The 24,550-nt window shown below is 41.2% G+C and overlaps 1 pseudogene and 5 gene segments (V, D, J or C); 2 read left to right on the plus strand and 4 right to left on the minus strand.

Moving 5' to 3' along the window:
• Positions 1–1,091: 1,091 nt before the first annotated feature.
• Positions 1,092–1,765, minus strand: LOC130183707 (immunoglobulin kappa variable 2D-29-like). The segment is given in 2 exon segments: positions 1,092–1,472; positions 1,689–1,765. Coding segments are annotated over 2 exon segments (357 nt in total).
• A 1,978-nt stretch (positions 1,766–3,743) lies between these two features.
• LOC130183952 (immunoglobulin kappa variable 3-20-like) lies at positions 3,744–4,330 on the minus strand (annotated as a pseudogene).
• A 3,913-nt stretch (positions 4,331–8,243) lies between these two features.
• On the minus strand, positions 8,244–8,847 carry LOC130183703 (Ig kappa chain V region 3381-like). The segment is given in 2 exon segments: positions 8,244–8,554; positions 8,771–8,847. Coding segments are annotated over 2 exon segments (363 nt in total).
• A 718-nt stretch (positions 8,848–9,565) lies between these two features.
• On the plus strand, positions 9,566–13,926 carry LOC130183953 (Ig kappa-b4 chain C region-like). The segment is given in 3 exon segments: positions 9,566–9,570; positions 12,147–12,202; positions 13,426–13,926. Coding segments are annotated over 3 exon segments (390 nt in total).
• Positions 13,927–19,068: 5,142 nt separating this feature from the next.
• Positions 19,069–20,087, minus strand: LOC130183954 (Ig kappa chain V-III region PC 2485/PC 4039-like). The segment is given in 2 exon segments: positions 19,069–19,403; positions 20,021–20,087. Coding segments are annotated over 2 exon segments (402 nt in total).
• A 1,508-nt stretch (positions 20,088–21,595) lies between these two features.
• On the plus strand, positions 21,596–23,647 carry LOC130183955 (Ig kappa-b4 chain C region-like). The segment is given in 3 exon segments: positions 21,596–21,603; positions 22,231–22,286; positions 23,147–23,647. Coding segments are annotated over 3 exon segments (393 nt in total).
• Positions 23,648–24,550: the final 903 nt, after the last annotated feature.

The raw sequence follows: 24,550 nt of genomic DNA on the forward strand, positions 1-24,550 counted from the left end.
TGAAGTCAGTCTTTGATCCACTGCCAGTGAAACGTGCTGGAATTCCTGACGCTCGCTCGTTGACTCTGTATATAAGTAGTTTAGGGACTCCTCCATCTGTCTGTTGGTACCAATATAAAAGGTCTTTACCACTAGATGATCCAACTTCAACTTGTGGACTGACCCTACAGCTGATGGTGACGGAGCATCCCAGAGCAGATCTCACTGCTCCAGGCTGAGTCACTGTGACCTGTCCTCTGGACTCTGAGGACACAGAGACAGAAACATAAAGCAGCGTCATGGTTTTGTCGGCGTCATTTCAGAGGGACGGATGTTGATGGAGGAGAGGAGTTTGATTCTCTGGACTTTACCTGTGAAGCAGCAGCAGAGGAGAGTCCAGATGAGGACGGAGACCAAGTCATGTTTCTGATGAGGAGGATTTCTGTGTCTTCTGTTGTCATGAAGGACAGCTGTCAGTCATCCAGTCTTCAACTCTCAGGACTATAAACTCTCCCAGAGCACTGGAGCATGGTGCTGCTGATGCAAAGTGGCTCTCTATGGAAATGCTCTGACTGACTCCAACAGGGACTTGGATCACTCTGATCATGCTGTTTCTCAATGGATCAATCAGTTGATCAGAGTATTGATGATGAAAGTGCTAATGCTCATTTCTATGTAAATTTTATTTTATTTTATTTCATCTCAAAGATTCAGATTCTTCACACACTGTATGGAAAAACAACTTCTGTTGATTGACTTTCAGTGCAGCTGTTGTCCTTCACATGTGACCTCTGACCTTGTCTGTGCTGATGTTACAACATGTGGATGCAGTGGAGAGACTGTCAGCTCTTTTGATTTTCTCCTTCTGGTGAACAAACTGAAGCATCAACATGTTCACATGAGTGCAGCAGTTTTTACTCACTGTTATATTTTCTTTGTAAAATGTGTCTCAGAGCTTTTAATGAACTGCTCTCAAATGTTTCCACAATCATTTAATGCTGTTAAGTAAGTAAGTAAGATATTCATCATGTTTTATAGTAAATGAAACAAATACAGATGTTCTATCAGATGAAACTTTCACAGCATGAGAATATGTTGCAGTCAAACTTCTAGTGTTTGACTTTCAGTGCAGCTGTTGAGTCAGATCAGTTCCTCTGCAGCTGAGGGAGGTTTTTGTACGACGCTTTTTCACTGTGTGAACGGGAAGCTGCCACTCTGCTGACAGTAGTAAACTCCTGAATCTTCACCCTGAACTCCACTGATGGTCAGAGTGTAGTCAGTCCCTGATCGACTTCCACTAAAACGATCTGGAACTCCAGACTGACGGGTTGTAACTTCATAAATCAGGAGTTTAGGAGCTTCTCCAGATTTCTGAAGGTACCAGTGGAGGTAGCTTGTACCTGAAGTGGCTTTACATCTGATAGAGACAGTCTGTCCTGGAACAACAGACTGAGATCCAGGAGACTGAGTCAGGATGTTTTGTCCTGATGAACCTGAAAAACATGAAGAAGAGGAGAAGGGTTATTGAGACAAATCCAGCTTGGAGAAAGATGATCAACATCCAAACAGAAGAGGATCATTTCTTTAACATGGAGAACAGATGGAAGAAGGTCAATGCTGCTTGTCTCAGTGTTTCTCCATCACAGCAGAACATCATTGTGGTGAACCTGGTTGCATCCTGAAGCAAAGTTTTCACAAGAGAGTCTCACCCTGAACAAGGAGCCCCAGGGTGGCCAGCAGTAGAGTCAGAGACATCATCATTGTGCTGCCGGCGTGTCAGTGGCTCTGAAAGGCCTGGACAGCCACTGATCAACACTGGCCTCTTAACGGCTGGGAGCAGAGAGGCAGGACACATATGCAAACACACAGAGTCAGTGAACTGTAGCTGTCCTCAACATATCATGCTGTGTCCTCCTCACTGCTGGAACACTGACTCTTTCAATCATCCTCATGGAGATGAATGAAAACCATTAACTTTGTGTAACAATTGCAAAAGAACAAGTGCATTACACAAGAAAGTGTTTTTAAATAAAATAATTCTTCATCTTGTAACTTTGAACTTTGCAAAGCAACTAGGTTGTGATTTCTCTTCTTTGTGGGATGACTCTACTTTTTGTGTTGCTCACCTGTGTCACAGTCAGCGACGGCCTGTGGCACAGGCAGTATAGGAGAATGCTAAAGGCCACGTCATACATAGGGGGCGCTGCAAATGAGGGAAGAAAAAAAAATCAAAATGTTGAACTTTTACTATTTACTTATACTATTAAAACTATTATTTCTAAATATTACATGCGGCCACATAACAACACAATGACATACGAAAGTCTATTAAATAATGCAGAGGCCTTTTTTTCTTGGTTCCTGCTGCCCCCCCGGTCCCCCTCCCTGGCTGCAGTGGCAGCCCACAACCTCGACTACACCATACTACAACATCTGGACATTACATGTCTCAAAATCGGTATTGAGATAGTGAAGCAGAGCAAAACTAGAGAGATTTTAAACTAATTTCTAGGTGAAATCTAAAGACATACATAAGAATAAAATCCAAATATATCTGATACATAAAATACAAATGGACACGTGGTGAATACAGCTGTTTCCCTGAGTTCAGTAAGTCTGTGTCAGCACTAGATTCAGCTACCAAATGAAGACAAAAGCATGTGATCACCTAATGGCTCAGGTAGGTGTTACAGACCAGGTAGGTGGACTCAATAGGCAGAGACTGGAGGCAGATGGAGGTTACAAAGAGTTTTATTGCAAGAGAAGGTGCAGGGCAGATGAAGGGACAGATGATGAGGCAGATGATGGCTGGAGGAGTGTGGCAGGCAGGAGAGCTGAGCCGGGCAGGGGATCTGGAAGCTGGAGGCCGGGTGGGAGTGCAGGTGATCTTGGGCAGAAGAGAAACAGGTTAGAATGGATAGACGGCAGACTGAATGGAGACAACTAGAATACGTTTTCAGGAGCTGGAGATGGAACTAACTCGGTAGCTGAGTCTACAATCCAGCGCTGACTGACTGACGCAGGGAGCTTAAGTAGGCTGAGGCAGCAGACAGCAATCAGCGACACCTGGGCTCTCCAGCACAGCTGACCGGCATCAGCAATTAGCAACCTGCACAGAGAGGGGGAGAGGACTAGGAGGCAGAGGGCATGACAGTAGGGCCACTATGCAGAACCTTCCCCTTGGCAGACATGAACACAGAGGGCTTGATCGACTCAATGTGAAAGCGAGACACTAGCGGATTCTCAGCACCAGATAAACTTGCCCATGTGCTGTAGAACCCTCTATGCAACTACATTATGCATATTGCATTTGCAGTTAATATTTTTTACTCGTGCAATAAGTCTTAATGTCTTCATTGGTTTCTTTAATATCTTATATTGTGCAATGGCTTCTTTATATTGTAATTATAATTTAATTCCTGTCACTTGTTTCTAATACGGTTTTTATGTTGTGGGTTATTTTCTGTTTAAAATAAAATATAATCTCAAAGACAAAGCTCTGCAGTTTCTGTGTGAGTGTTTGAACATTGGTTGTGAAAGTGACTGCAATGCAAGGGGGGTGCAAGTAAAGTCTTCCTGAGGGATCCAAATTAATTAATGTTACATGGAGGTTAAAATCAGTTACTACAGAAGAAAACCTGTGTGTGTGTGTGTGTGTGTGTGTCTTCAGTGAACTGTATCAGTCTCTGCAGTAGCTTCCAGCTGCAGCAGTCAGTTCAGTTTCTGTTCAGTCTGACTGAGGGAGGTTTTTGTACGACGCTTTTTCACTGTGTGAACACACGCTGACTGTTGATAACATGTGCACTCTGACAGTAGTAAACTCCTGAATCTTCAGCCTGAACTCCACTGATGGTCAGAGTGAAGTCAGTCCCTGATCCACTTCCACTAAAACGATCTGGAACTCCAGACTGACGGTGTCATCACCATAAATCAGGAGTTTAGGAGCTTCTCCAGGTTTCTGAAGGTACCAGCTGAGGAAGCTACTAACATCTTCACTGGCTTTACATCTGATAGAGACAGTCTGTCCCGGAACAACAGACTGAGATCCAGGAGACTGAGTCAGGATGATTTCTCCTGATGAACCTGGAAAACATGAAGAAGAGGAGAAGGGTTATTGAGACAAATCCAGCTTGGAGAAAGATGATCAACATCCAAACAGAAGAGGATCATTTCTTTAACATGGAGAACAGATGGAAGAAGGTCAATGCTGCTTGTCTCAGTGTTTCTCCATCACAGCAGAACATCATTGTGGTGAACCTGGTTGCATCCTGAAGCAAAGTTTTCACAAGAGAGTCTCACCCTGAACAAGGAGCCCCAGGGTGGCCAGCAGTAGAGTCAGAGACATCATCATTGTGCTGCCGGCGTGTCAGTGGCTCTGAAAGGCCTGGACAGCCACTGATCAACACTGGCCTCTTAAGGGCTGGGAGCAGAGAGGCAGGACACATATGCAAACACACAGAGTCAGTGAACTGTAGCTGTCCTCAACATATCATGCTGTGTCCTCCTCACTGCTGGAACACTGACTCTTTCAATCATCCTCATGGAGATGAATGAAAACCATTTACTTTGTGTAACAATTGCAAAAGAACAAAGTGTTTTCAAATAAAATAATTCTTCATCTTGTAACTTTGAACTTTGCAAAGCAACTAGGTTGTGATTTCTCTTCTTTGTGGGATGACTCTACTTTTTGTTTGCTCTCTTTGTCTTGTGTAGCTCTGATAAATACTTTCTGGTTCAGTAACTTCTGTGTGACCGTTGTTGTGGTAACTGCACTCCACATGTGTTGGTCACTTGTTAGTTGCTGTTCACATGTCAGTTTGCAGCGTGTGTGTGTAGTGGTTGACTGCATTGTGACCATTTTGTGTTGTGGTTGTTGCAGTCCACTTCTGGGTTGTTCACTTGTGTGTCACTGTTTGTGTGTTTAACTGCAGCTGCTCAGTTTTGCTGTGACTTTTTGTGTGTGGGATGTCGTCACTTGTTTGCGGTGTTTGCTCACCTCATGGTTGTTGCCATTTTGCCTCTATGGGAGGTTCTCTCACTTGTGTAGCTGCTTGTGTGTCGGCTGTTCCTTCTTAAATCCAGGGGCCTTTTGTGTGTGTGATCTTGTTTGAGCAGCTGTGTTGTTAGCTTCAGATTGAGGCTTGAAGACTTGTGTAGTGTGTGATGATGGTCGCCCTGAGTAACGTTAGGTGACAGACTTGAGCACAATCAGCGTCGCTGTACAATGAGTTGTGTGTGAGAGTTGGTGTGTGTGCAGTGAGATGAGTCGCACAGTGAAGGTTGATGTGTGTTGGTGCCACATTGAACTTGAATGTTTAAGTAATTGTGTTTGATGAATCTATTTATTATCTATTGTCTATTTATTCATTGTTTGAAGGGTGGGGGTGTTACAGTGGTGTGTGTTGCTGGTGTTCAGTTTGTTTCTCTTCCTCTCCTGTCTTCTCTGTAGCTCCACCCAGGTGCTTCCTGATCAGTCCTCCATGAGCTTCACCTGGTCCGGGAATGAAGAGCTTAACAGCTCCGGTGCAGCATCAGAAGGGAGAGGCTTCAGGCATGGGGACTGTTGGTCTTGCTGCTTCTCAGCCTGGGAGTTTGTTTTGCTGTTGTGTTCAGATTTTGTATCTTTTGTAGTCTTGATTGAGAGTCTTAGTTGTTTATTATATACATGATAATAAACTCCATGGACTTGGTTGTTTCAGAGGCGTCTTCTGTGCTTGATTTGGGTCATTGGTGAAGTGTTGTTCACCTCGTAGAGCCACTAAAGAGCGGGAAGTAACAGGTACAGTGTGTCCTAAACCTTTGATGCTGATAGATGGTGCATGAGGGGTTAAAATCAGACTTTGTGTGTGTGTTTGTGTGTGTGTGTGTGTGTGTGTGTGTGTGTGTGTGTGTGTGTGTGTGTGTGTGTGTGTGTGTGTGTGTGTGTGTGTGTGTGTGTGTGTGTGTGTGTGTGTGAGTGTGTGTGTGTGTGTGTGTGTGTTTGTGTGTGTGTCCTCAGTGAACTGTATCAGTCTCTGCAGTAGCTTCAAGCTGCAGCAGTCAGTTCAGTTTCTGTTCAGTCTGACTGAGGGAGGTTTTTGTACGACGCTTTTTCACTGTGTGAACACCTCCTGACTGTTGACGAAATGGCGACTCTGACAGTAGTAAACTCCTGCATCTTCAGCCTGGACTCCACTGATGGTCAGAGTGAAGTCAGTGTTTGATCCACTGCCTGTAAAACGACCTGGAATCCCTGATGCTCTACGATTTGCCCAGTAAATAAGCAGCTTAGGTTTTTCTCCATCTTTCTGTTGGTGCCAGCTCAAACAATTAGCACTGTTACAGCTTTGAACCTGACGACTGATCCTACAGCTGATGGTGACGGAGCGTCCCAGAGCAGAGCTCACTGCTCCAGACTGAGTCACTGTGACCTGTCCTCTGGACTCTGAGGACACAGAGACAGAAACATAAAGCAGCGTCATGGTTTTGTCGGCTTCATTTCAGAGGGACGGATGTTGATAGAGGAGAGGAGTTTGATTCTCTGGACTTTACCTGTGAAGCAGCAGCAGAGGAGAGTCCAGATGAGGACGGAGACCAAAGTCATGTTTCTGATGAGGAGGATTTCTGTGTCTTCTGTTGTCATGAAGGACAGCTGTCAGTCATCCAGTCTTCAACTCTCAGGACTATAAACTCTCCCAGAGCACTGGAGCATGGTGCTGCTGATGCAAAGTGGCTCTCTATGGAAATGCTCTGACTGACTCCACTGCTGTCTTTCAACTCTCTTTAACACCCTCTCTCTCTTTCTCAGGTTCTCTCTTTCTCTCTGCTGTTTGCCAGTTTTCAATAATGTTTCCAATTTCACTATTTCCAGATAATAAAGATTTGTTCATCAAATAAATTCAGCTTCCGTCAATATATTGTGCCTCCAGAAATATATATTCAGGTATCATCAGCATAAAGAGATATCCCGTAACTTTACACTCACTCCGTAGCTCTTTCTCTGTCTCTGTTTTAACGTGGATATATTTTATATCTCAATAGTGCTGTTAGTTTCTAGTGATGCTGATTTGCTCAATATTTCATGACAACCAAAACTCTTTTTTCACAAATTTATTTTCAGTGTTCATAATTGAAGCGATACCTGTCTGCTGTCATGCTGCTGACGTCTTTAGAGTAACAGCTGATCCATGAAATCCACATTAACTTATCTCATTTCTGGATCAGCTCAAAGGGATGACGCCATTGCTCGCTGATGACTTGACAACAACTGTTTGGATACATTGATCGACTGTAAAATATTCAGTAACTCACTTCAACCTGATTGTGTATCAGTATTTCAGTGTCCAGTTCCATCACAAAACCATTTTCTCTGAACCTGTTGAAAAGCCCTGGAAGCAACGTTTCCAAGCTGGTCTCACACGACTCTTATGCTGTGTTGATACTAAACTTAGAAAATACTGTTTGTATGTTACAGAGTGTGATTTAAACAATATTTATGGATTACATATTTTGTAATCTTTACTTTGAATATACCTGCTGGTTTATGAGAGTGAATGTTGCCAAACTTGCTAACACTCAAAATCCTTGAACTTTTACGAACTGTTGATGTGATCATTTTGTTTAAGTTGTTAATTTATTTATCATTCACTATCAAAATGACAGTATATGTTGGCTGTCCTTTTTCCCTTTTTTAAGTGGTACCCAGAGAAACATTTATTATTGTATTAAATAAAGTTATTATTTGACATCAATATTTGAAGATTAATATGTTTTGCTAATATCTGATATCCAATAATTGATAAGCTTTTGCATCTACAAATAGATTTTTCAGTTAAAGTGCAATTTTAAATTCTTGTTGAATGTTTTCAGTGTTTGAGGTGTAATAAGGTTTATATAGTATTAGTCTAATGATATTTGTTTTATAAATGTTTAATTTTATTCTAATTGTTGCTGGTAAAATTATTTTTAAACTACAGTTTAGATTTGATTTAACAATAATTTGACTGAAATTAGAGGTGAAATCATCTGTATATATTCAATGTTTTTAGCTGAATATACTTTACAGTAACAATAATCCTGTAACTCCAACTGAAGATCAATAAAACATTCCAGAAATGTAATTAATGAATAATGTAACTGAATTCATCAAAATAATCATACAAACGTTCACATTACTATTTATACATTAAATTAATTTGTCATGCTTCTGTTGTTCTAGTGTCAGTGCCGCTGTTGAGTCAGATCAGTTCCTCTGCAGCTGAGGGAGGTTTTTGTACGACGCTTTTTCACTGTGTGAATGGCGAACTTCTACGCTGCTGACAGTAGTAAACTCCTTCATCTTCAGCCTGAACTCCACTGATGGTCAGAGTGAAGTCAGACACACTAGATGATCTTCCACTAAAACGACCTGAAACTCCAGTCTGAAGGCCTGTGGCTAAATAAATCAGGAGTTTAGGAGCTTCTCCAGGTTTCTGAAGGTACCAGCTGAGCCAGCTACTAACACTTGAACTGGCTTCACATCTGATAGAGACAGTCTGTCCTGCAACAACAGACTGAGATCCAGGAGACTGAGTCAGGATGATTTGTCCTGATGAACCTGGAAAACATGAAGAAGAGGAGAAGGGTTATTGAGACAAATCCAGCTTGGAGAAAGATGATCAACATCCAAACAGAAGAGGATCATTTCTTTAACATGGAGAACAGATGGAAGAAGGTCAATGCTGCTTGTCTCAGTGTTTCTCCATCACAGCAGAACATCATTGTGGTGAACCTGGTTGCATCCTGAAGCAAAGTTCTCACAAGAGAGTCTCACCCTGAACAAGGAGCCCCAGGGTGGCCAGCAGTAGAGTCAGAGACATCATCATTGTGCTGCCGGCGTGTCAGTGGCTCTGAAAGGCCTGGACAGCCACTGATCAACACTGGCCTCTTAACGGCTGGGAGCAGAGAGGCAGGACACATATGCAAACACACAGAGTCAGTGAACTGTAGCTGTCCTCAACATATCATGCTGTGTCCTCCTCACTGCTGGAACACTGACTCTTTCAATCATCCTCATGGACATCAACACAAACTCAGCATGTTATATAACATATAACTTTACATACTGTGGTTGTTTACAGTAGGGGATTCTGAATTGATTCTTTACCTTCATGTGATACATAACTGTCCATTTTCTACATGGTTGATTGATGTCAGTACGACCAGTAAAGAAGGTTGATTTTTCTCTTCATGATAAAATGTTGTCATGAAATATGTCGGCAGCTGAACGGACGTCACCATAGATACTTGTGTATGTCTCTGGTGTGTGTATGTCACCATGATTCTTACACATTGATCAGTTACTTGATCCTGAGGATCACACAATAATAGAAACATTGAAAGATCAGTTCACACCATGTCAGCCTGTGATCTGTGTGTGTTTGGCGACTTCACGTCTTGCTGACTTTGCAGCTGCTGTTTTTTGCTCCTTTTCAGGCCTGATGTAGATTGTTTATTCCAATAAAACAGGAGCAAAGTAGACCCACACTAAAGCACCTTGGACAGTGAACTCTGAGACTCCTCACCGCATTACCGTATATCACACAATACATGTGCAAGGAAAAGAAGAATGGAGTGAGCGAACTGAACTTGGTGGTGTTTGACAGGCCTCATTAAGTAAAAGGTTCTTTCCAAACATTGCGCCCCAAGCTGTTTCCTAGACGGAGCAGTTACATGGACACACAGACCCACAAACACACAAGCTGAGGATGGGGTCAATCATATGCACAATGCGTTTGATATCAGAGCTGCCATACAGTCTGGGAACATTGATGTTTCATATATTGTGAGTCTGGTTTGTGGGTGGACATCAGTGGAGCTGACTCTGCCAGATGTTGTTGTGATGTTAATGGTCTGATTGAGCTTCTTCACTGGAACTGTTCTCTTCACTTGAGGAAACGTCCAGGTTGTTGAGGTGGGAGCTGAACTGTTTGAAGTTCAGGAGGAAAACTGCTGGAGACCCTATGAACATCATCAACTGTCTGTGTGTGTGTGTGTGTGTGTGTGTGTGTGTGTGCGTGCGTGCGTGCGTGTGTCCTCAGTGAACTGTATCAGTCTCTGCAGTATCTTCCAGCTGCAGCAGTCAGTTCAGTTTCTGTTCAGTCTGACTGAGGGAGGTTTTTGTACGACGCTTTTTCACTGTGTGAACACAAGCTGACTGTTGATTTCATGATAACTCTGACAGTAGTAAACTGCTGCATCTTCAGCCTGGACTCCACTGATGGTCAGAGTGAAGTCAGTGTTAGATCCACTGCCAGTGAAACGTCCTGGAATCCCAGATTGCCGCTCATCAGCTCTGGAAATGAGGAGCTTGGGAGATTCTCCATTTCTCTTTTGATACCAGTGCAAATAGTGTTTGCCGCTGGAAGATCCTACGAAAACTTTTGGACTGACCCTACAGCTGATGGTGACGGAGCCTCCCAGAGCAGATCTCACTGCTCCAGACTGAGTCACTGTGACCTGTCCTCTGGACTCTGAGGACACAGAGACAGAAACATAAAGCAGCGTCATGGTTTTGTCGGCTTCATTTCAGAGGGACGGATGTTGATAGAGGAGAGGAGTTTGATTCTCTGGACTTTACCTGTGAAGCAGCAGCAGAGGAGAGTCCAGATGAGGACGGAGACCAAAGTCATGTTTCTGATGAGGAGGATTTCTGTGTCTTCTGTTGTCATGAAGGACAGCTGTCAGTCATCCAGTCTTCAACTCTCAGGACTATAAACTCTCCCAGAGCACTGGAGCATGGTGCTGCTGATGCAAAGTGGCTCTCTATGGAAATGCTCTGACTGACTCCAGCAGGGACTTGGATCACTCTGATCATGCTGTTTCTTGATGGATCAATCAATTGATCAGAGTATTGATTAGAAATCTGTCACTGCTCATGTTTATGTTGAGTTGAATTAATGACTGCAAATAAATTTCTTGTTAAACCTCCTTTTATCTTTTTTCATTTGATTCTAAAAGGAACAACTTTAATTTGAAATAAATTAAAATATATATATTTAAGAAAGGGAATAAAGTAGAAAAATATGATCGATTGTTAGATTTCAAGTTTATTGCAAAACAGGAAGTGATTTATTTGAGTTTGTTGTTGTCAAAGTCAGAGAGCCGTGTCTCTCTACAGTGAGAGGTTTTTGTACGACGCTTTTTCACTGTGTGAACACCTCCTGACTGTTGACGAAATGGCGACTCTGACAGTAGTAAACTGCTGCATCTTCAGCCTGGACTCCACTGATGGTCAGAGTGAAGTCAGTGTTTGATCCACTGCCTGTAAAACGACTTGGAATCCCTGATGCTCTACGATTTGCCCAGTAAATAAGCAGCTTAGGTTTTTCTCCATCTTTCTGTTGGTGCCAGCTCAAACAATTAGCACTGTTACAGCTTTGAACCTGACGACTGACCCTACAGCTGATGGTGACGGAGCGTCCCAGAGCAGAGCTCACTGCTCCAGGCTGAGTCACTGTGACCTGTCCTCTGGACTCTGAGGACACAGAGACAGAAACATAAAGCAGCGTCATGGTTTTGTCGGCTTCATTTCAGAGGGACGGATGTTGATGGAGGAGAGGAGTTTGATTCTCTGGACTTTACCTGTGAAGCAGCAGCAGAGGAGAGTCCAGATGAGGACGGAGACCAATGTCATGTTTCTGATGAGGAGGATTTCTGTGTCTTCTGTTGTCATGAAGGACAGCTGTCAGTCATCCAGTCTTCAACTCTCAGGACTATAAACTCTCCCAGAGCACTGGAGCATGGTGCTGCTGATGCAAAGTGGCTCTCTATGGAAATGCTCTGACTGACTCCAGCAGGGACTTGGATCACTCTGATCATGCTGTTTCTCAATGGATCAATCAATTGATCAGAGTATTGATTAGAAATCTGTCACTGCTCATGTTTATGTTGAGTTGAATTAATGACTGCAAATAAATTTCTTGTTAAACCTCCTTTTATCTTTTTTCATTTGATTCTAAAAGGAACAACTTTAATTTGAAATAAATTAAAATATATATATTTAAGAAAGGGAATAAAGTAGAAAAATATGATCGATTGTTAGATTTCAAGTTTATTGCAAAACAGGAAGTGATTTATTTGAGTTTGTTGTTGTCAAAGTCAGAGAGCCGTGTCTCTCTACAGTGAGAGGTTTTTGTACGACCACTCAGTCACTTTGTATCACTGTGGTACACGTTCGGTGCAGGAACCAGACTGGAGTTTGGAAGTAAGTTTCATTTTTATGTATTTTTATTATGTCACGAAGATTATTTTGTTTTTCTCACTTACATTTTTATCTAGAAACTAAAATATGTGATTTTTCATTTTTTATCCTGAAATTTTCTGCCAACATCAAAATCTACAGTTTTGTATTTAAAGCGTAAATGATGAATCAAAACATGATCAGTGTTTGGTCCATGATAGAAATCATGTCATCAGATGTTCAGACGACAGAAACTTGAGGACTTGTAGTTGTAGTTCAGTCAGACAGAGTCAGAGAGCCGTGTCTCTCTACAGTGAGAGGTTTTTGTACGACCACTCAGTCACTTTGTATCACTGTGGTGGACTTTTGGTGGAGGAACCAGACTGGATGTTGGAAGTAAGTTTCTGATCAAATATTAAATATTGTCTGGTCAGTTCAGCTTGTAATTTCTGTGTGTGAACATTTGTAGGAGATCTAAATTTCCATTCTTCTGATCCAAATCACTTTAAAATCTCTATGTTATTGTTGATTTCTCCTGTTTAACCATGAAGCTGAACTCAAAGCAGCTTCACTCAACTTTTCTTTACATGTTCCAGTTCATTTGTGAAACATGAACAATGTGAAGTGCAGGAAAGATTCAAGAACAACAATCCTGCTGTAGAAATGTTTTCACATTTAGTCTTTACATTTGAAAGTGTTTGGAAGTTGAGTTCAAATGATTGTGAAGAGTGAGACTGAAGTTTTCTGAGGCTGTTGGTTTCTGTTTTATTGATATATGTCTGATGTTTAAATGTGGTGGTCAGTTATTTGTGGCTGATCATGTCCTTTAACAGTAGATCTGATTAACTGTTGTGCTCTTGATGCTTTTGACACTAAATGTGTTTCATTATAAATGAAGCAGGACTTTGAAGGAAATCCTGAAAAAGTGCAAATATTTTCAAACAGTATTTTATTGTTTCCATTTAATAGTGTCATATAAAGTGCAGTAAAATGCAGCTGTTGAAATGTAAAATCAGCTTCTTTAGTTTCCAGTGTAGTTTGATGTATTTCAGCTCATATGAGGACTCTTTCTGTGCTGATGTGCATGAGAGGTTTCTTAAAGGGAAGTGAAACAATGTGAGTGAGTGACTGGTGGAGCAGAAAAACCATCTGACAGAAACTCCTTAAAGGAGAAAATCAACCGTCACACAGTAAAGGTGTCCAGGTGTCTGCTGTTTGATTGACAGATGCTGATTGTTGTCTCCTAGGTGACGCCCGTCCCACCCTGACGGTGCTGCCCCCCTCCAGTGAGGAGCTGCAGCAGGAGAAGGTCACAGTCCTGTGCCTGGCCAACAAGGGCTTCCCCTCAGACTGGAGTCTGGCCTGGAAGGTGGAGGGCAGCAGCAGCAGCAGCAGCTGGGAGGAGAGCAGGAGCCCCGGGGTGCTGGAGAAGGACGGCCTCTACAGCTGGAGCAGCACCCTTAGGCTCCCTGCAGACCAGTGGAGCAAGCTGGGCTCTGTGACCTGTGAGGCCACCCAGGGCTCCCAGACTCCGCTCTCAGAGACACTGAGGAGAGACCAGTGTTCCCAGTCCTGACCTGACTCACTGGGACTCTGCTACTGGTTTTACTCTGCTCCTGCTCTCTCTCTCTGCTCTCTGTAACACTGTCTCTCTCTCTTTCATTTCACATGTTTCACTAACAATATTTACCAGCTTCTCTCAGTGTTTCAATATTGTTTCTGTGTTTCCAGATAATAAAAATCTGATCATCAAATCACTTGTTTTCATCTTTTGTTTCAAAGTGTCTTTCTCTTTAATTAATTTATAGAAAGCAGTATAAAGTATAAGATTAGATAAATATATATCCCTATATACTGTATATTCATACAGTATATAAACTCAGGCATAATTCCTCATTATAGGTTGATTAGCATAAAGCAGTGATTGAAGTAGTATAAGTCCATAATTTGTGATCAGAGTCAATACGAACTCCTTCATGACTGTAAATAATCTCCAATAATACAAAACTGTAACTAAACCCATGGTAGGAAAATTTCAATGAAGAATCTTCCAGTCATCTCTTATTACTGAAGTGTGTTCATGGTAACTACTCTGACATTCTTATTCTTTTAGCTGTGTCCAAACAATCTGCAAAATCCTTCGAATAAAACTGAATCTGATCTGAAAGAAAAAGCAACATGTTATCAGCATGTAGAGAAATAAAATGAGAGATCTGTCATTTCAACCTTGGACATATTTACTTCTGAATTCTGCTGAAGAGCTCAATGCTTTTCCTTGCGTCATTTCGCCTCCAGTACCTTCATGTGTGCTGTGGGTGATGCAGAAAACCTCAGCAAAAACACAGTCTGTAGGGCAACACATAAGGTGGCACGAGCTCTTACAGAGCTGCTGAATGCCTTTGTTCCCTGGACACTTGCCCATGCTGTCCATAAAAGAGGGCTTTAATAATATAGCAGGTAGACATTAACCTATGTGACTATTTGATCCATGAACAATGCAGACTCTCATCCGTATGCTGTTGTGTATTAAATGCAGCTCCTATCAGTGGATTCCCCACAGTGATAGGTGCTATAGATTGTACCCACATTCCCATTTCTTCACTTCTGGGTGATTGAAGCCAATTATGTGAATCACAAGTCGTTCCACAGCCTCACTGTTCAGGTAAAACTTATATATCTTATCTTATTAACAATATCTTACCTTAACTTTGAGATTTCATTCTACTCTGTTGTTATTCTTATTTTCATTTAGTATGGAACTCTGTAAATGTTTGTGTGTATGTACGTATATATGTACATGTATGAGCAAAATGTACTTTTGTGTGCATGTGATAGCAGTTGTAACACAAAACTTCCCATTTGGGTGGAAATACAGTAACTATCTGATAAATAAGGACACTCATTGTTTGGTTCACATGCCTGCGTGGCCTCAGAGTAGCTCCAGAACGAGCATGTAAAATCATTGTAGCGTGTGTTGTGCTCAGCAGCCCCCTGATGTGGTGGACCCCGTCACCCTGGACCACCTCACCTGCAGGGCTTTTTTCTTCATAAGAAACCGCAGCATTTTCTTTTAACATGAGAAACAGAGGCCATTGTCGTTTGAGTTGTTCTTAAGAAACAAAGGCATTTCCTTCACACCTTTTGCCAAAGAAAGAAAAAGAACAGGCCTTTGTATCATAATGTAGAAGTCTTTATTTGATTGTGTTTTGTTTTCCTGTTCCTGTTAACAAAAAGAAAATACATTTTAGTTACTTCTTTCCCATGTCTGTAAATGAATTACATGACTGAATTACCTTCTTTTCATGCTCCAATTTCTCCACCTCCAGTTTGACTTATTTTAATTGCTGTCTTTTAAACTCAATGTCAAATTTTTTTATTCATTATCAAATTTGTCCTCGATGTCCGGCTCTAGAGTTCTCTTGTAGAGAGACATCACATTGTCTGCTCCAACCTGAAACTAATGACACATAATACAGTTGCTTTAACATGAAAGCATTGTAACTTTGCAAGGCTCAACTGAAGAAAGGTGCAAATGTCACATTGAGTTCCCTGTTTACATTAAAGCTCATTCATTAACACGTGTGATCCCCTTGGCCGGGAGGTGGAGGCCACCGGCTCAGGGGGAGGAAGATTTCCCTCTTCCTGCAAAATGAAGATTGATTGATTTTAGAGAGCACATGAAGCCACTATGAGTCCCACAGATGACATGCCAGTGTTTATGGCAAGTTGCTTTCACTGTCACCTCTGTATGGGACAGTGTGTACGTGGGTGGTGGCAGCAACACCAGTGTTTCCCCATCAACTGTAGAGAAGGTACATACATGTTATTCCCACACTGGTTAGTCGAATATAGTTGTTTTTCAATTATTAACAAGCATTGGTCAAAACTGAAGTCACACTGGTTAAAACTCTTCACACAGTCAGCAAAACAGAAGTGGAGCAAACTGTGAATCACTTTTCATTGCTTTCACACAAAATGCATTCAGTGACCACAGTTACCAAAATTCCTGAACTCCTTTCAGAGTCCACCACCTGCAAAACACTCTACTTTGGCAGCACATTTTTCAAATGCTAACACACGTTGTTCAAAATCAAAACAGTTAAAAACACAATCCAAACAGAATGATGGAAAAAAAATATTGTGCATTTCTGCTGCAGCCATATTGAAATCTATAGAAAATATTATCAGAATATTGACAATAAAATGAAATAATAATAATTCCAAACACAGCTGAGTGCAGTTTGCAGCTGAACACCTGCCCAGGTGACCTGTGCTTGGCCTCATTACTGCAGCAAGCAGATAAAAGGGGATGGCTTCTGAATGTTTCTTTTTGGAAATATGGATCAAAGAGGACAGGTTGGTGGAGAGAGAAGAGTGGCAGGGAGAGGGAGAAGAGGAAGGAGAGGAAGACCAAGAGCTCTGATGGTCTCTGATGAGATAAGAGCCGCAATTATTGACCATGTGGTGAATCATGGACTCTCTTTGAGAGAGGCTGGGTTAAGCGTCTTATATTACTGTATGTAGGATTCAAAGGTCGCCTCCTACAGGAGGGAGGGCCAAATTTTTTCACATGCCCAGGAAACTGCTCTCTTTGATATGGTCATTGCAAACAATGCCATAAAACTGAGAGAAATCCAGGACAGAGTGCTGGCAGACAGTGTTACTCTTGCCAATGTGAACAGGGTCAGCACAACAATTGCCAGAGTCCTTGAAAAACATAAAATAAGGATGAAGCAGTTGTACACAGGACCATTGGAAAGAAATGGAGAACGTGTGAAAGAACTCCGTCATCAATATGTCCAGGTAAGATGTCTGTTCAATAAACAAACAGAATACATACATAGCTATGCACAATGTGCTGTACTACAACTGTGGATTTACTTTAGTTTAGACGGTAATGGAGATGGAGGGAGGCCAGACCAACTCCACATATATTCATCTTTGTGTCAACCTGGCAAAAACAGGGCGCAGAGGAAGAAACGTCATTGGGCAGCGGGCAACTGTGGATGTCCCAGGCCAGAGAGGAGCAAACATTACAATGTGTGCAGCCCTCTCCAATCATGGTTTGCTTTTGTACAAACCTCTCATTGGTCCCTACAATACAGAGAAGCTCATTTCTATCTTGGACGACCTCCATAATCAACTTGTGCCAGTAGAGGAGAGAGGTCAAAGGGCAAGAAACACAACATTTGTTGACGTGCTGGATAATGTGGCGTTCCACCACTCCGCTGCAGTCACTGACTGGTTTGCTGCACATCCCAGGATGTCTGTCCTTTTCTTGCCTTTTCTTCCTGAACCCCGTAGAAGAGTTTTTCTCCTCGTGGAGGTGGAAGGTTCATGACCACTCTCCACATGACCAGCTGTCCTTGCTGGACGCCATGAATGCAGGGTGTGGAGATATTTCTCCTGAATCCTGCCAGGGTTTGATCAGACAATCTAAAAGATTTTTCCCAAGGTGCATTGCCAGAGAAGACATAAGATGTGATGTTGACGAAAAAACACGTGTCCAAATGCAGAAGAGAAAAAGTGAATGTTACACATGAAGTACTGTAAATCACTATGCAAAGATATAGAAAACATAAATGTAATTGAAGTAATTGCTGCATTGCTGATTCATTCTTGTTACAATATACAATACAATAATTTAGTTCACTCAATAAAGTGCAAAGATCTTATTCTATTATAAAACACTGATTTATCTGAAACAAAAATCATTCAAACTTCAAAGATAGAATGTCTTTTGTGTAATGCTCTCTGTTGGTAGTTTTTTGTAGTTCAGTGACAAGAGTGACATTGTTTGCTTCCTGAGTGAGACTTGTTGCCAGTGTTGTGGATGAATGAGCTGATTCTGACACATGTATGATGTGTTTTGTTGGTGAGAAAGAGTTTTGGAGGTGAGATGAACTGTTTAGCTGAGATGCATGTTTGTAATGCAGACTGTGTGAAGAGTTCTGAAAAAGTAGTTTCAGTATTGACCAATGCTTGTTAGTAAATGAAAAGAACTGTAGTCCCTATTAATGAGTTTCCCATTTACATACAACACATTTATGCAGCGCGGCATCAAAGTCTCTCATCAGCTGTTTGTTAAATCCTGCTAATTCAACGTTAATAAGTTAGTAAATGTACTAACGTGGTGATTACACTTGTACCAGAAAATATTTCAGTCATAATACACAGAGGTCTGTAGAAGATGCAGATTCATGGTCAGCAATGGGAAACAAAGTGTAGAGCAGGAACAAGGGTCCAATTACACAGGTTTCTGTTTATGGTAATCTAATCATGTTATTTACAGTATTATGAAGTATACATGAAGCAGGTATGTTGGGGTTGGGGTTTAAAATATTGAATGACAACTACAAGATATTCATATATTGGCTTATGATAATATTAGTGTTAAAAATTATTTGTTAACTGACATTAAACACATGTGCAACAAGTTTAAAACTGTTCATGAATGTATTTAAAATGGCTGGAGACTAAGGATTATATATAATTACAGCTGTCACTGTATTAACTGATTATGAACCAGATTTGAATAATTCATAAAGGAGTGATAGTTGTTAAACAACACATACACACTACGTACAACATGTCCTCAAATCTCCTCACTGCTACATCATTGTAGAGTGTATAGTGTGGTATATGTTATTGGGTGTTTATGTGCTTCTTATGAACGTTAAATGAGGGGATAAACTCAGATATTACAGGAACAAAACTAAGTGTGTGTGTGTGTGTGTGTGTGTGTGTGTGTGTGTGTGTGTAGGTGTGTGTGTGTGTGTGTAGGTGTGTGTGTGTGTCCTCTGTGAACTGTATCATTCTCTGCAGTGGCTTCCAGCTGCCAGCTGCAGAAGGCTGAAGATTCAGGAGGGAGGTTTTTGTACGACGCTTTTTCACTGTGTGATCAGAAGCTGGTTATTCAACCAGATATGACTCTGACAGTAGTAAACTCCTGCATCTTCAGCCAGAATTCCACTGATGGTCAGAGTGTAGTCAGACCCACTAGATGCTCTTCCACTAAAACGATCTGGAACTCCAGTCTGACGGCCGTTAGCTAAATAAATCAGGAGTTTAGGAGCTTCACCTGGTTTCTGAAGGTACCAGTGGAGCCACTTCTTAGCCTCATATTCAACACTTGAACTGGTTTGACATCTGATAGAGACAGTCTGTCCTGCAACAACAGACTGAGATCCAGGAGACTGAGTCAGGATGAGTTGTCCTGATGAACCTGGAAAACATGAAGAAGAGGAGAAGGGTTATTGAGACAAATCCAGCTTGGAGAAAGATGATCAACATCCAAACAGAAGAAGATCATTTCTTTAACATGGAGAACAGATGGAAGAAGGTCAATGCTGCTTGTCTCAGTGTTTCTCCATCACAGCAGAACATCATTGTGGTGAACCTGGTTGCATCCTGAAGCAAAGTTTTCACAAGAGAGTCTCACCCTGAACAAGGAGCCCCAGGGTGGCCAGCAGTAGAGTCAGAGACATCATCATTGTGCTGCCGGCGTGTCAGTGGCTCTGAAAGGCCTGGACAGCCACTGATCAACACTGGCCTCTTAACGGCTGGGAGCAGAGAGGCAGGACACATATGCAAACACACAGAGTCAGTGAACTGTAGCTGTCCTCAACATATCATGCTGTGTCCTCCTCACTGCTGGAACACTGACTCTTTCAATCATCCTCATGGAGATGAATGAAAACCATCAACTTTGTGTAACAACTGAAAAATAACAAAGTGTTTTCAAATAAAATAATTCTTCATCTTGTAACTTTGAACTTTGCAAAGCAACTAGGTTGTGATTTCTCTTCTTTGTGGGATGACTCTACTTTTTGTGTTGCTCACCTGTGTCAGTCAGCGACGGCCCGTAGCACAGGCAGTATAGGAGAATGCTGAGGGCGCCGTCATACATAGGGGGCGCTTCAAATGAGAGAAGAAAAAAAAAAACGAATATTTTGAACTTTTACTATTTACTTATAATATTAAAGCTATTATTTGTAAATTTAACATAAGCCCACATAACAACACAACTACATACCAAAGTCTATTAAATAATGCAGAGGCCTTTTTTTCTTGGTTCCTGCTGCCCCCCCGGTCCCCCTCCCTGGCTGCAGTGGCAGCCCACAACCTCGGCTACACCATACTACAACATCTGAACATTACATGTCTCAAAATCTATAGTGAGATAGTGAAGCAGAGCAAAACTAGAGAGATTTTAGACTCATTTCTAGGTGAAATCTAAAGACACACATAATAATGAAATTCAAATATATCTGATATATAAAATACAAATGGACACGTGGTGAATACAGCTGTTTCCCTGAGTTCAGTAAGTCTGTGTCAGCACTAGATTCAGCTACCAAATGAAGACAAACAGTATGTGATCACCTCATGTCTCGGGTAGGGCCACTTTGCAGAACCTTCCCCCTTGGCAGACATGAACACAGAGGGCTTGATCGACTCAATGTGAAAGCGAGACACTAGCGGATTCTCAGCACCAGACAAAACTTGCCCATGTGCTGTAGAACCCTCTATGCAACTACATTATGCATATTGCATTTGCAGTTAATATTTTTTACTCGTGCAATAAGTCTTAATGTCTTCATTGGTTTCTTTTATATCTTATATTGTGCAATGGCTTCTTTATATTGTATCTATAATTTAATTAATGTCACTTGTTTCTAATACGGTTTTTATGTTGTGGGTTATTTTCTGTTTAAAATAAAATATAATCTCAAAGACAAAGCTCTGCAGTTTCTGTGTGAGTGTTTGAACATTGGTTGTGAAAGTGACTGCAATGCAAGGGGGGTGCAAGTAAAGTCTTCCTGAGGGATCCAAATTAATTAATGTTACATGGAGGTTAAAATCAGTTACTACAAAAGAAACCTGTATGTGTGTGTGTGTGTTTGTGTGTGTGTGTGTGTGTGTGTGTGTGTGTGTGTGTGTGTGTCCTCAGTGAACTGTATCAGTCTCTGCAGTAGCTTCCAGCTGCAGCAGTCAGTTCAGTTTCTGTTCAGTCTGGCTGAGGGAGGTTTTTGTACGACGCTTTTTCACTGTGTGAACACATTCTGACTGTTGATAGAGTGGAGACTCTGACAGTAGTAAACTCCTGAATCTTCAGACTGGACTCCACTGATGGTCAGAGTGAAGTCAACTCCATTCCCTGCTCCACTTCCACTGAATCTGGAGGAGATTCCTGAAAGTCTCTCTGATGTTCTAATGATCAGAAGTTTAGGAGCTTCTCCAGGTTTCTGAAGGTACCAGGACAGGAAGTATTGTGAACCAGAGTATTGATAAGCTTTTGGACTGGCCTTACAGTCAACAGAGACAGTTTGACCAAGCTGCACTGATTTGGCTGCTGACTGAGTCACAACAACATTTTGTCCAACAGACCCTGAGGAGAGAGAAGAAACACTGGACATGAGATGGTGAGGTGAAACTCAGCTACACTCCAAATGATTTTCACATGACAGAAAAATGATGTTCCTCACCCTGAGTGAAGCAGAGGAGAGTCCAGATGAGGACGGAGACCAAAGTCATGTTTCTGATGAGGAGGATTTCTGTGTCTTCTGTTGTCATGAAGGACAGCTGTCAGTCATCCAGTCTTCAACTCTCAGGACTATAAACTCTCCCAGAGCACTGGAGCATGGTGCTGCTGATGCAAAGTGGCTCTCTATGGAAATGCTCTGACTGACTCCAACAGGGACTTGGATCACTCTGATCACGCTGTTTCTCAATGGATCAATCAGTTGATCAGAGTATTGATTAGAAATGTGTCACTGATCATGTTTATGTTGAGTTGAATTAATGACTGCAAATAAATTTCTTGTAAAACCTCTTTTCATCTGTTTTCATTTGATACTAGATGGATCAACTTTAGTTTGAGACGCATTAAAAATATTTATGTTTAAGAAAGGGAATTATTTTAAAATATATTTTCGTTTGTTAGATTTAAAGTTTATTGAAAAACAGGAAGTTTTTTATTTGAGTTTGTTGTTGTCAGAGTCAGAGAGCCGTGTCTCTCTACAGTGAGAGGTTTTTGTACGACCACTCAGTCACTTTGTATCACTGTGGTGGACTTTTGGTGGAGGAACCAGACTGGATGTTGGAAGTAAGTTTCTGATCAAATATTAAATATTGTCTCGTCAGTTCAGCTTGTAACTTCTGTGTGTGAACATTTGTAGGAGATCTAAATTTCCATTCTTCTGATCCAAATCACTTTAAAATCTCTATGTTATTGTTGGTATTGTTGATTTCTCCTGTTTAACCATGAAGCTGAACTCAAAGCAGCTTCACTCAACTTTTCTTTACATGTTCCAGTTCATTTGTGAAACGTGAACAATGTGAAGTGCAGGAAAGATTCAAGAACAACAATCCTGCTGTAGAAATGTTTTCACATTTAGTCTTTACATTTGAAAGTGTTTGGAAGTTGAGTTCAAATGATTGTGAAGAGTGAGACTGAAGTTTTCTGAGGCTGTTGGTTTGTGTTTTATTGATATATGTCTGATGTTTAAATGTGGTGGTCGGTTATTTGTGGCTGATCATGTCCTTTAACAGTAGATCTGATTAACTGTTGTGCTCTTGATGCTTTTGACACTAAATGTGTTTCATTATAAATGAAGCAGGACTTTGAAGGAAATCATGAAAAAGCGCAAATATTTTCAAACAGTATTTTATTGTTTCCATTAAATAGTGTCATATAAAGTGCAGTAAAATGCAGCTGTTGAAATGTAAAATCAGCTTTTTTAGTTTCCAGTGTAGTTTGATGTATTTCAGCTCATATGAGGACTCTTTCTGTGCTGATGTGCATGAGAGGTTTCTTAAAGGGAAGTGAAACAATGTGAGTGAGTGACTGGTGGAGCAGAAAAACCATCTGACAGAAACTCCTTAAAGGAGGAAATCAACTGTCACACAGTAAAGGTGTCCAGGTGACCGCTGTTTGATTGACAGATGCTGATTGTTGTCTCTTAGGTGACGCCCGTCCCACCCTGACGGTGCTGCCCCCCTCCAGTGAGGAGCTGCAGCAGGAGAAGGTCACAGTCCTGTGCCTGGCCAACAAGGGCTTCCCCTCAGACTGGAGTCTGGCCTGGAAGGTGGAGGGCAGCAGCAGCAGCAGCAGCTGGGAGGAGAGCAGGAGCCCCGGGGTGCTGGAGAAGGACGGCCTCTACAGCTGGAGCAGCACCCTGAGGCTCCCTGCAGACCAGTGGAGCAAGCTGGGCTCTGTGACCTGTGAGGCCACCCAGGGCTCCCAGACTCCGCTCTCAGAGACACTGAGGAGAGACCAGTGTTCCCAGTCCTGACCTGACTCACTGGGACTCTGCTAATGGTTTTACTCTGCTCCTGCTCTCTCTCTCTGCTCTCTGTAACACTGTCTCTCTCTCTTTTATTTCACATGTTTCACTAACAATATTTACCAGCTTCTGTCAGTGTTTCAATATTGTTTCTGTGTTTCCAGATAATAAAAATCTGATCATCAAATCACTTGTTTTCATCTTGATTCATTTAAAGTTTGAATAAAACACTGATTTATCCACTATGATGAATTTATATACGTGTAAGATTACTTAATATATGTGCATTTGTACGATTCATGATGTATATAAACTCAGTTATAGTTATTCATTATATATTGATTAGTAAAGACCAGTGATTGAAGTAGTAAAGTCTATAATTATTGATCAGAATCAATATGAACTCCTTCATGACTGTAAAAATGTCTCTTCTATAGTCGCTGCAGATTTTTCTTCAATAAAACACATTTGTAACTAAACCCATGGTAGAAACATTTCAATGAAGAATCATCCAGTCATAAATCCTCTTTGATTTCACATGTTTCACTAACAATATTTACCAGCTTCTGTCAGTGTTTCAATATTGTTTCTGTGTTTCCAGATAATAAAAATCTGATCATCAAATCACTTGTTTTCATCTTGATTCATTTAAAGTTTGAATAAAACACTGATTTATCCACTATGATGAATTTATATACGTGTAAGATTACTTAATATATGTGCATTTGTACGATTCATGATGTATATAAACTCAGTTATAGTTATTCATTATATATTGATTAGTAAAGACCAGTGATTGAAGTAGTAAAGTCTATAATTATTGATCAGAATCAATATGAACTCCTTCATGACTGTAAAAATGTCTCTTCTATAGTCGCTGCAGATTTTTCTTCAATAAAACACATTTGTAACTAAACCCATGGTAGAAACATTTCAATGAAGAATCATCCAGTCATAAATCCTCTTTGATTTCACATGTTTCACTAACAATATTTACCAGCTTCTGTCAGTGTTTCAATATTGTTTCTGTGTTTCCAGATAATAAAAATCTGATCATCAAATCACTTGTTTTCATCTTGATTCA

The sequence above is a fragment of the Seriola aureovittata genome, chromosome 16 (genome assembly GCF_021018895.1).
Source record: "Seriola aureovittata isolate HTS-2021-v1 ecotype China chromosome 16, ASM2101889v1, whole genome shotgun sequence".
In the NCBI taxonomy this organism is placed as follows: Eukaryota; Metazoa; Chordata; class Actinopteri; order Carangiformes; family Carangidae; genus Seriola; species Seriola aureovittata.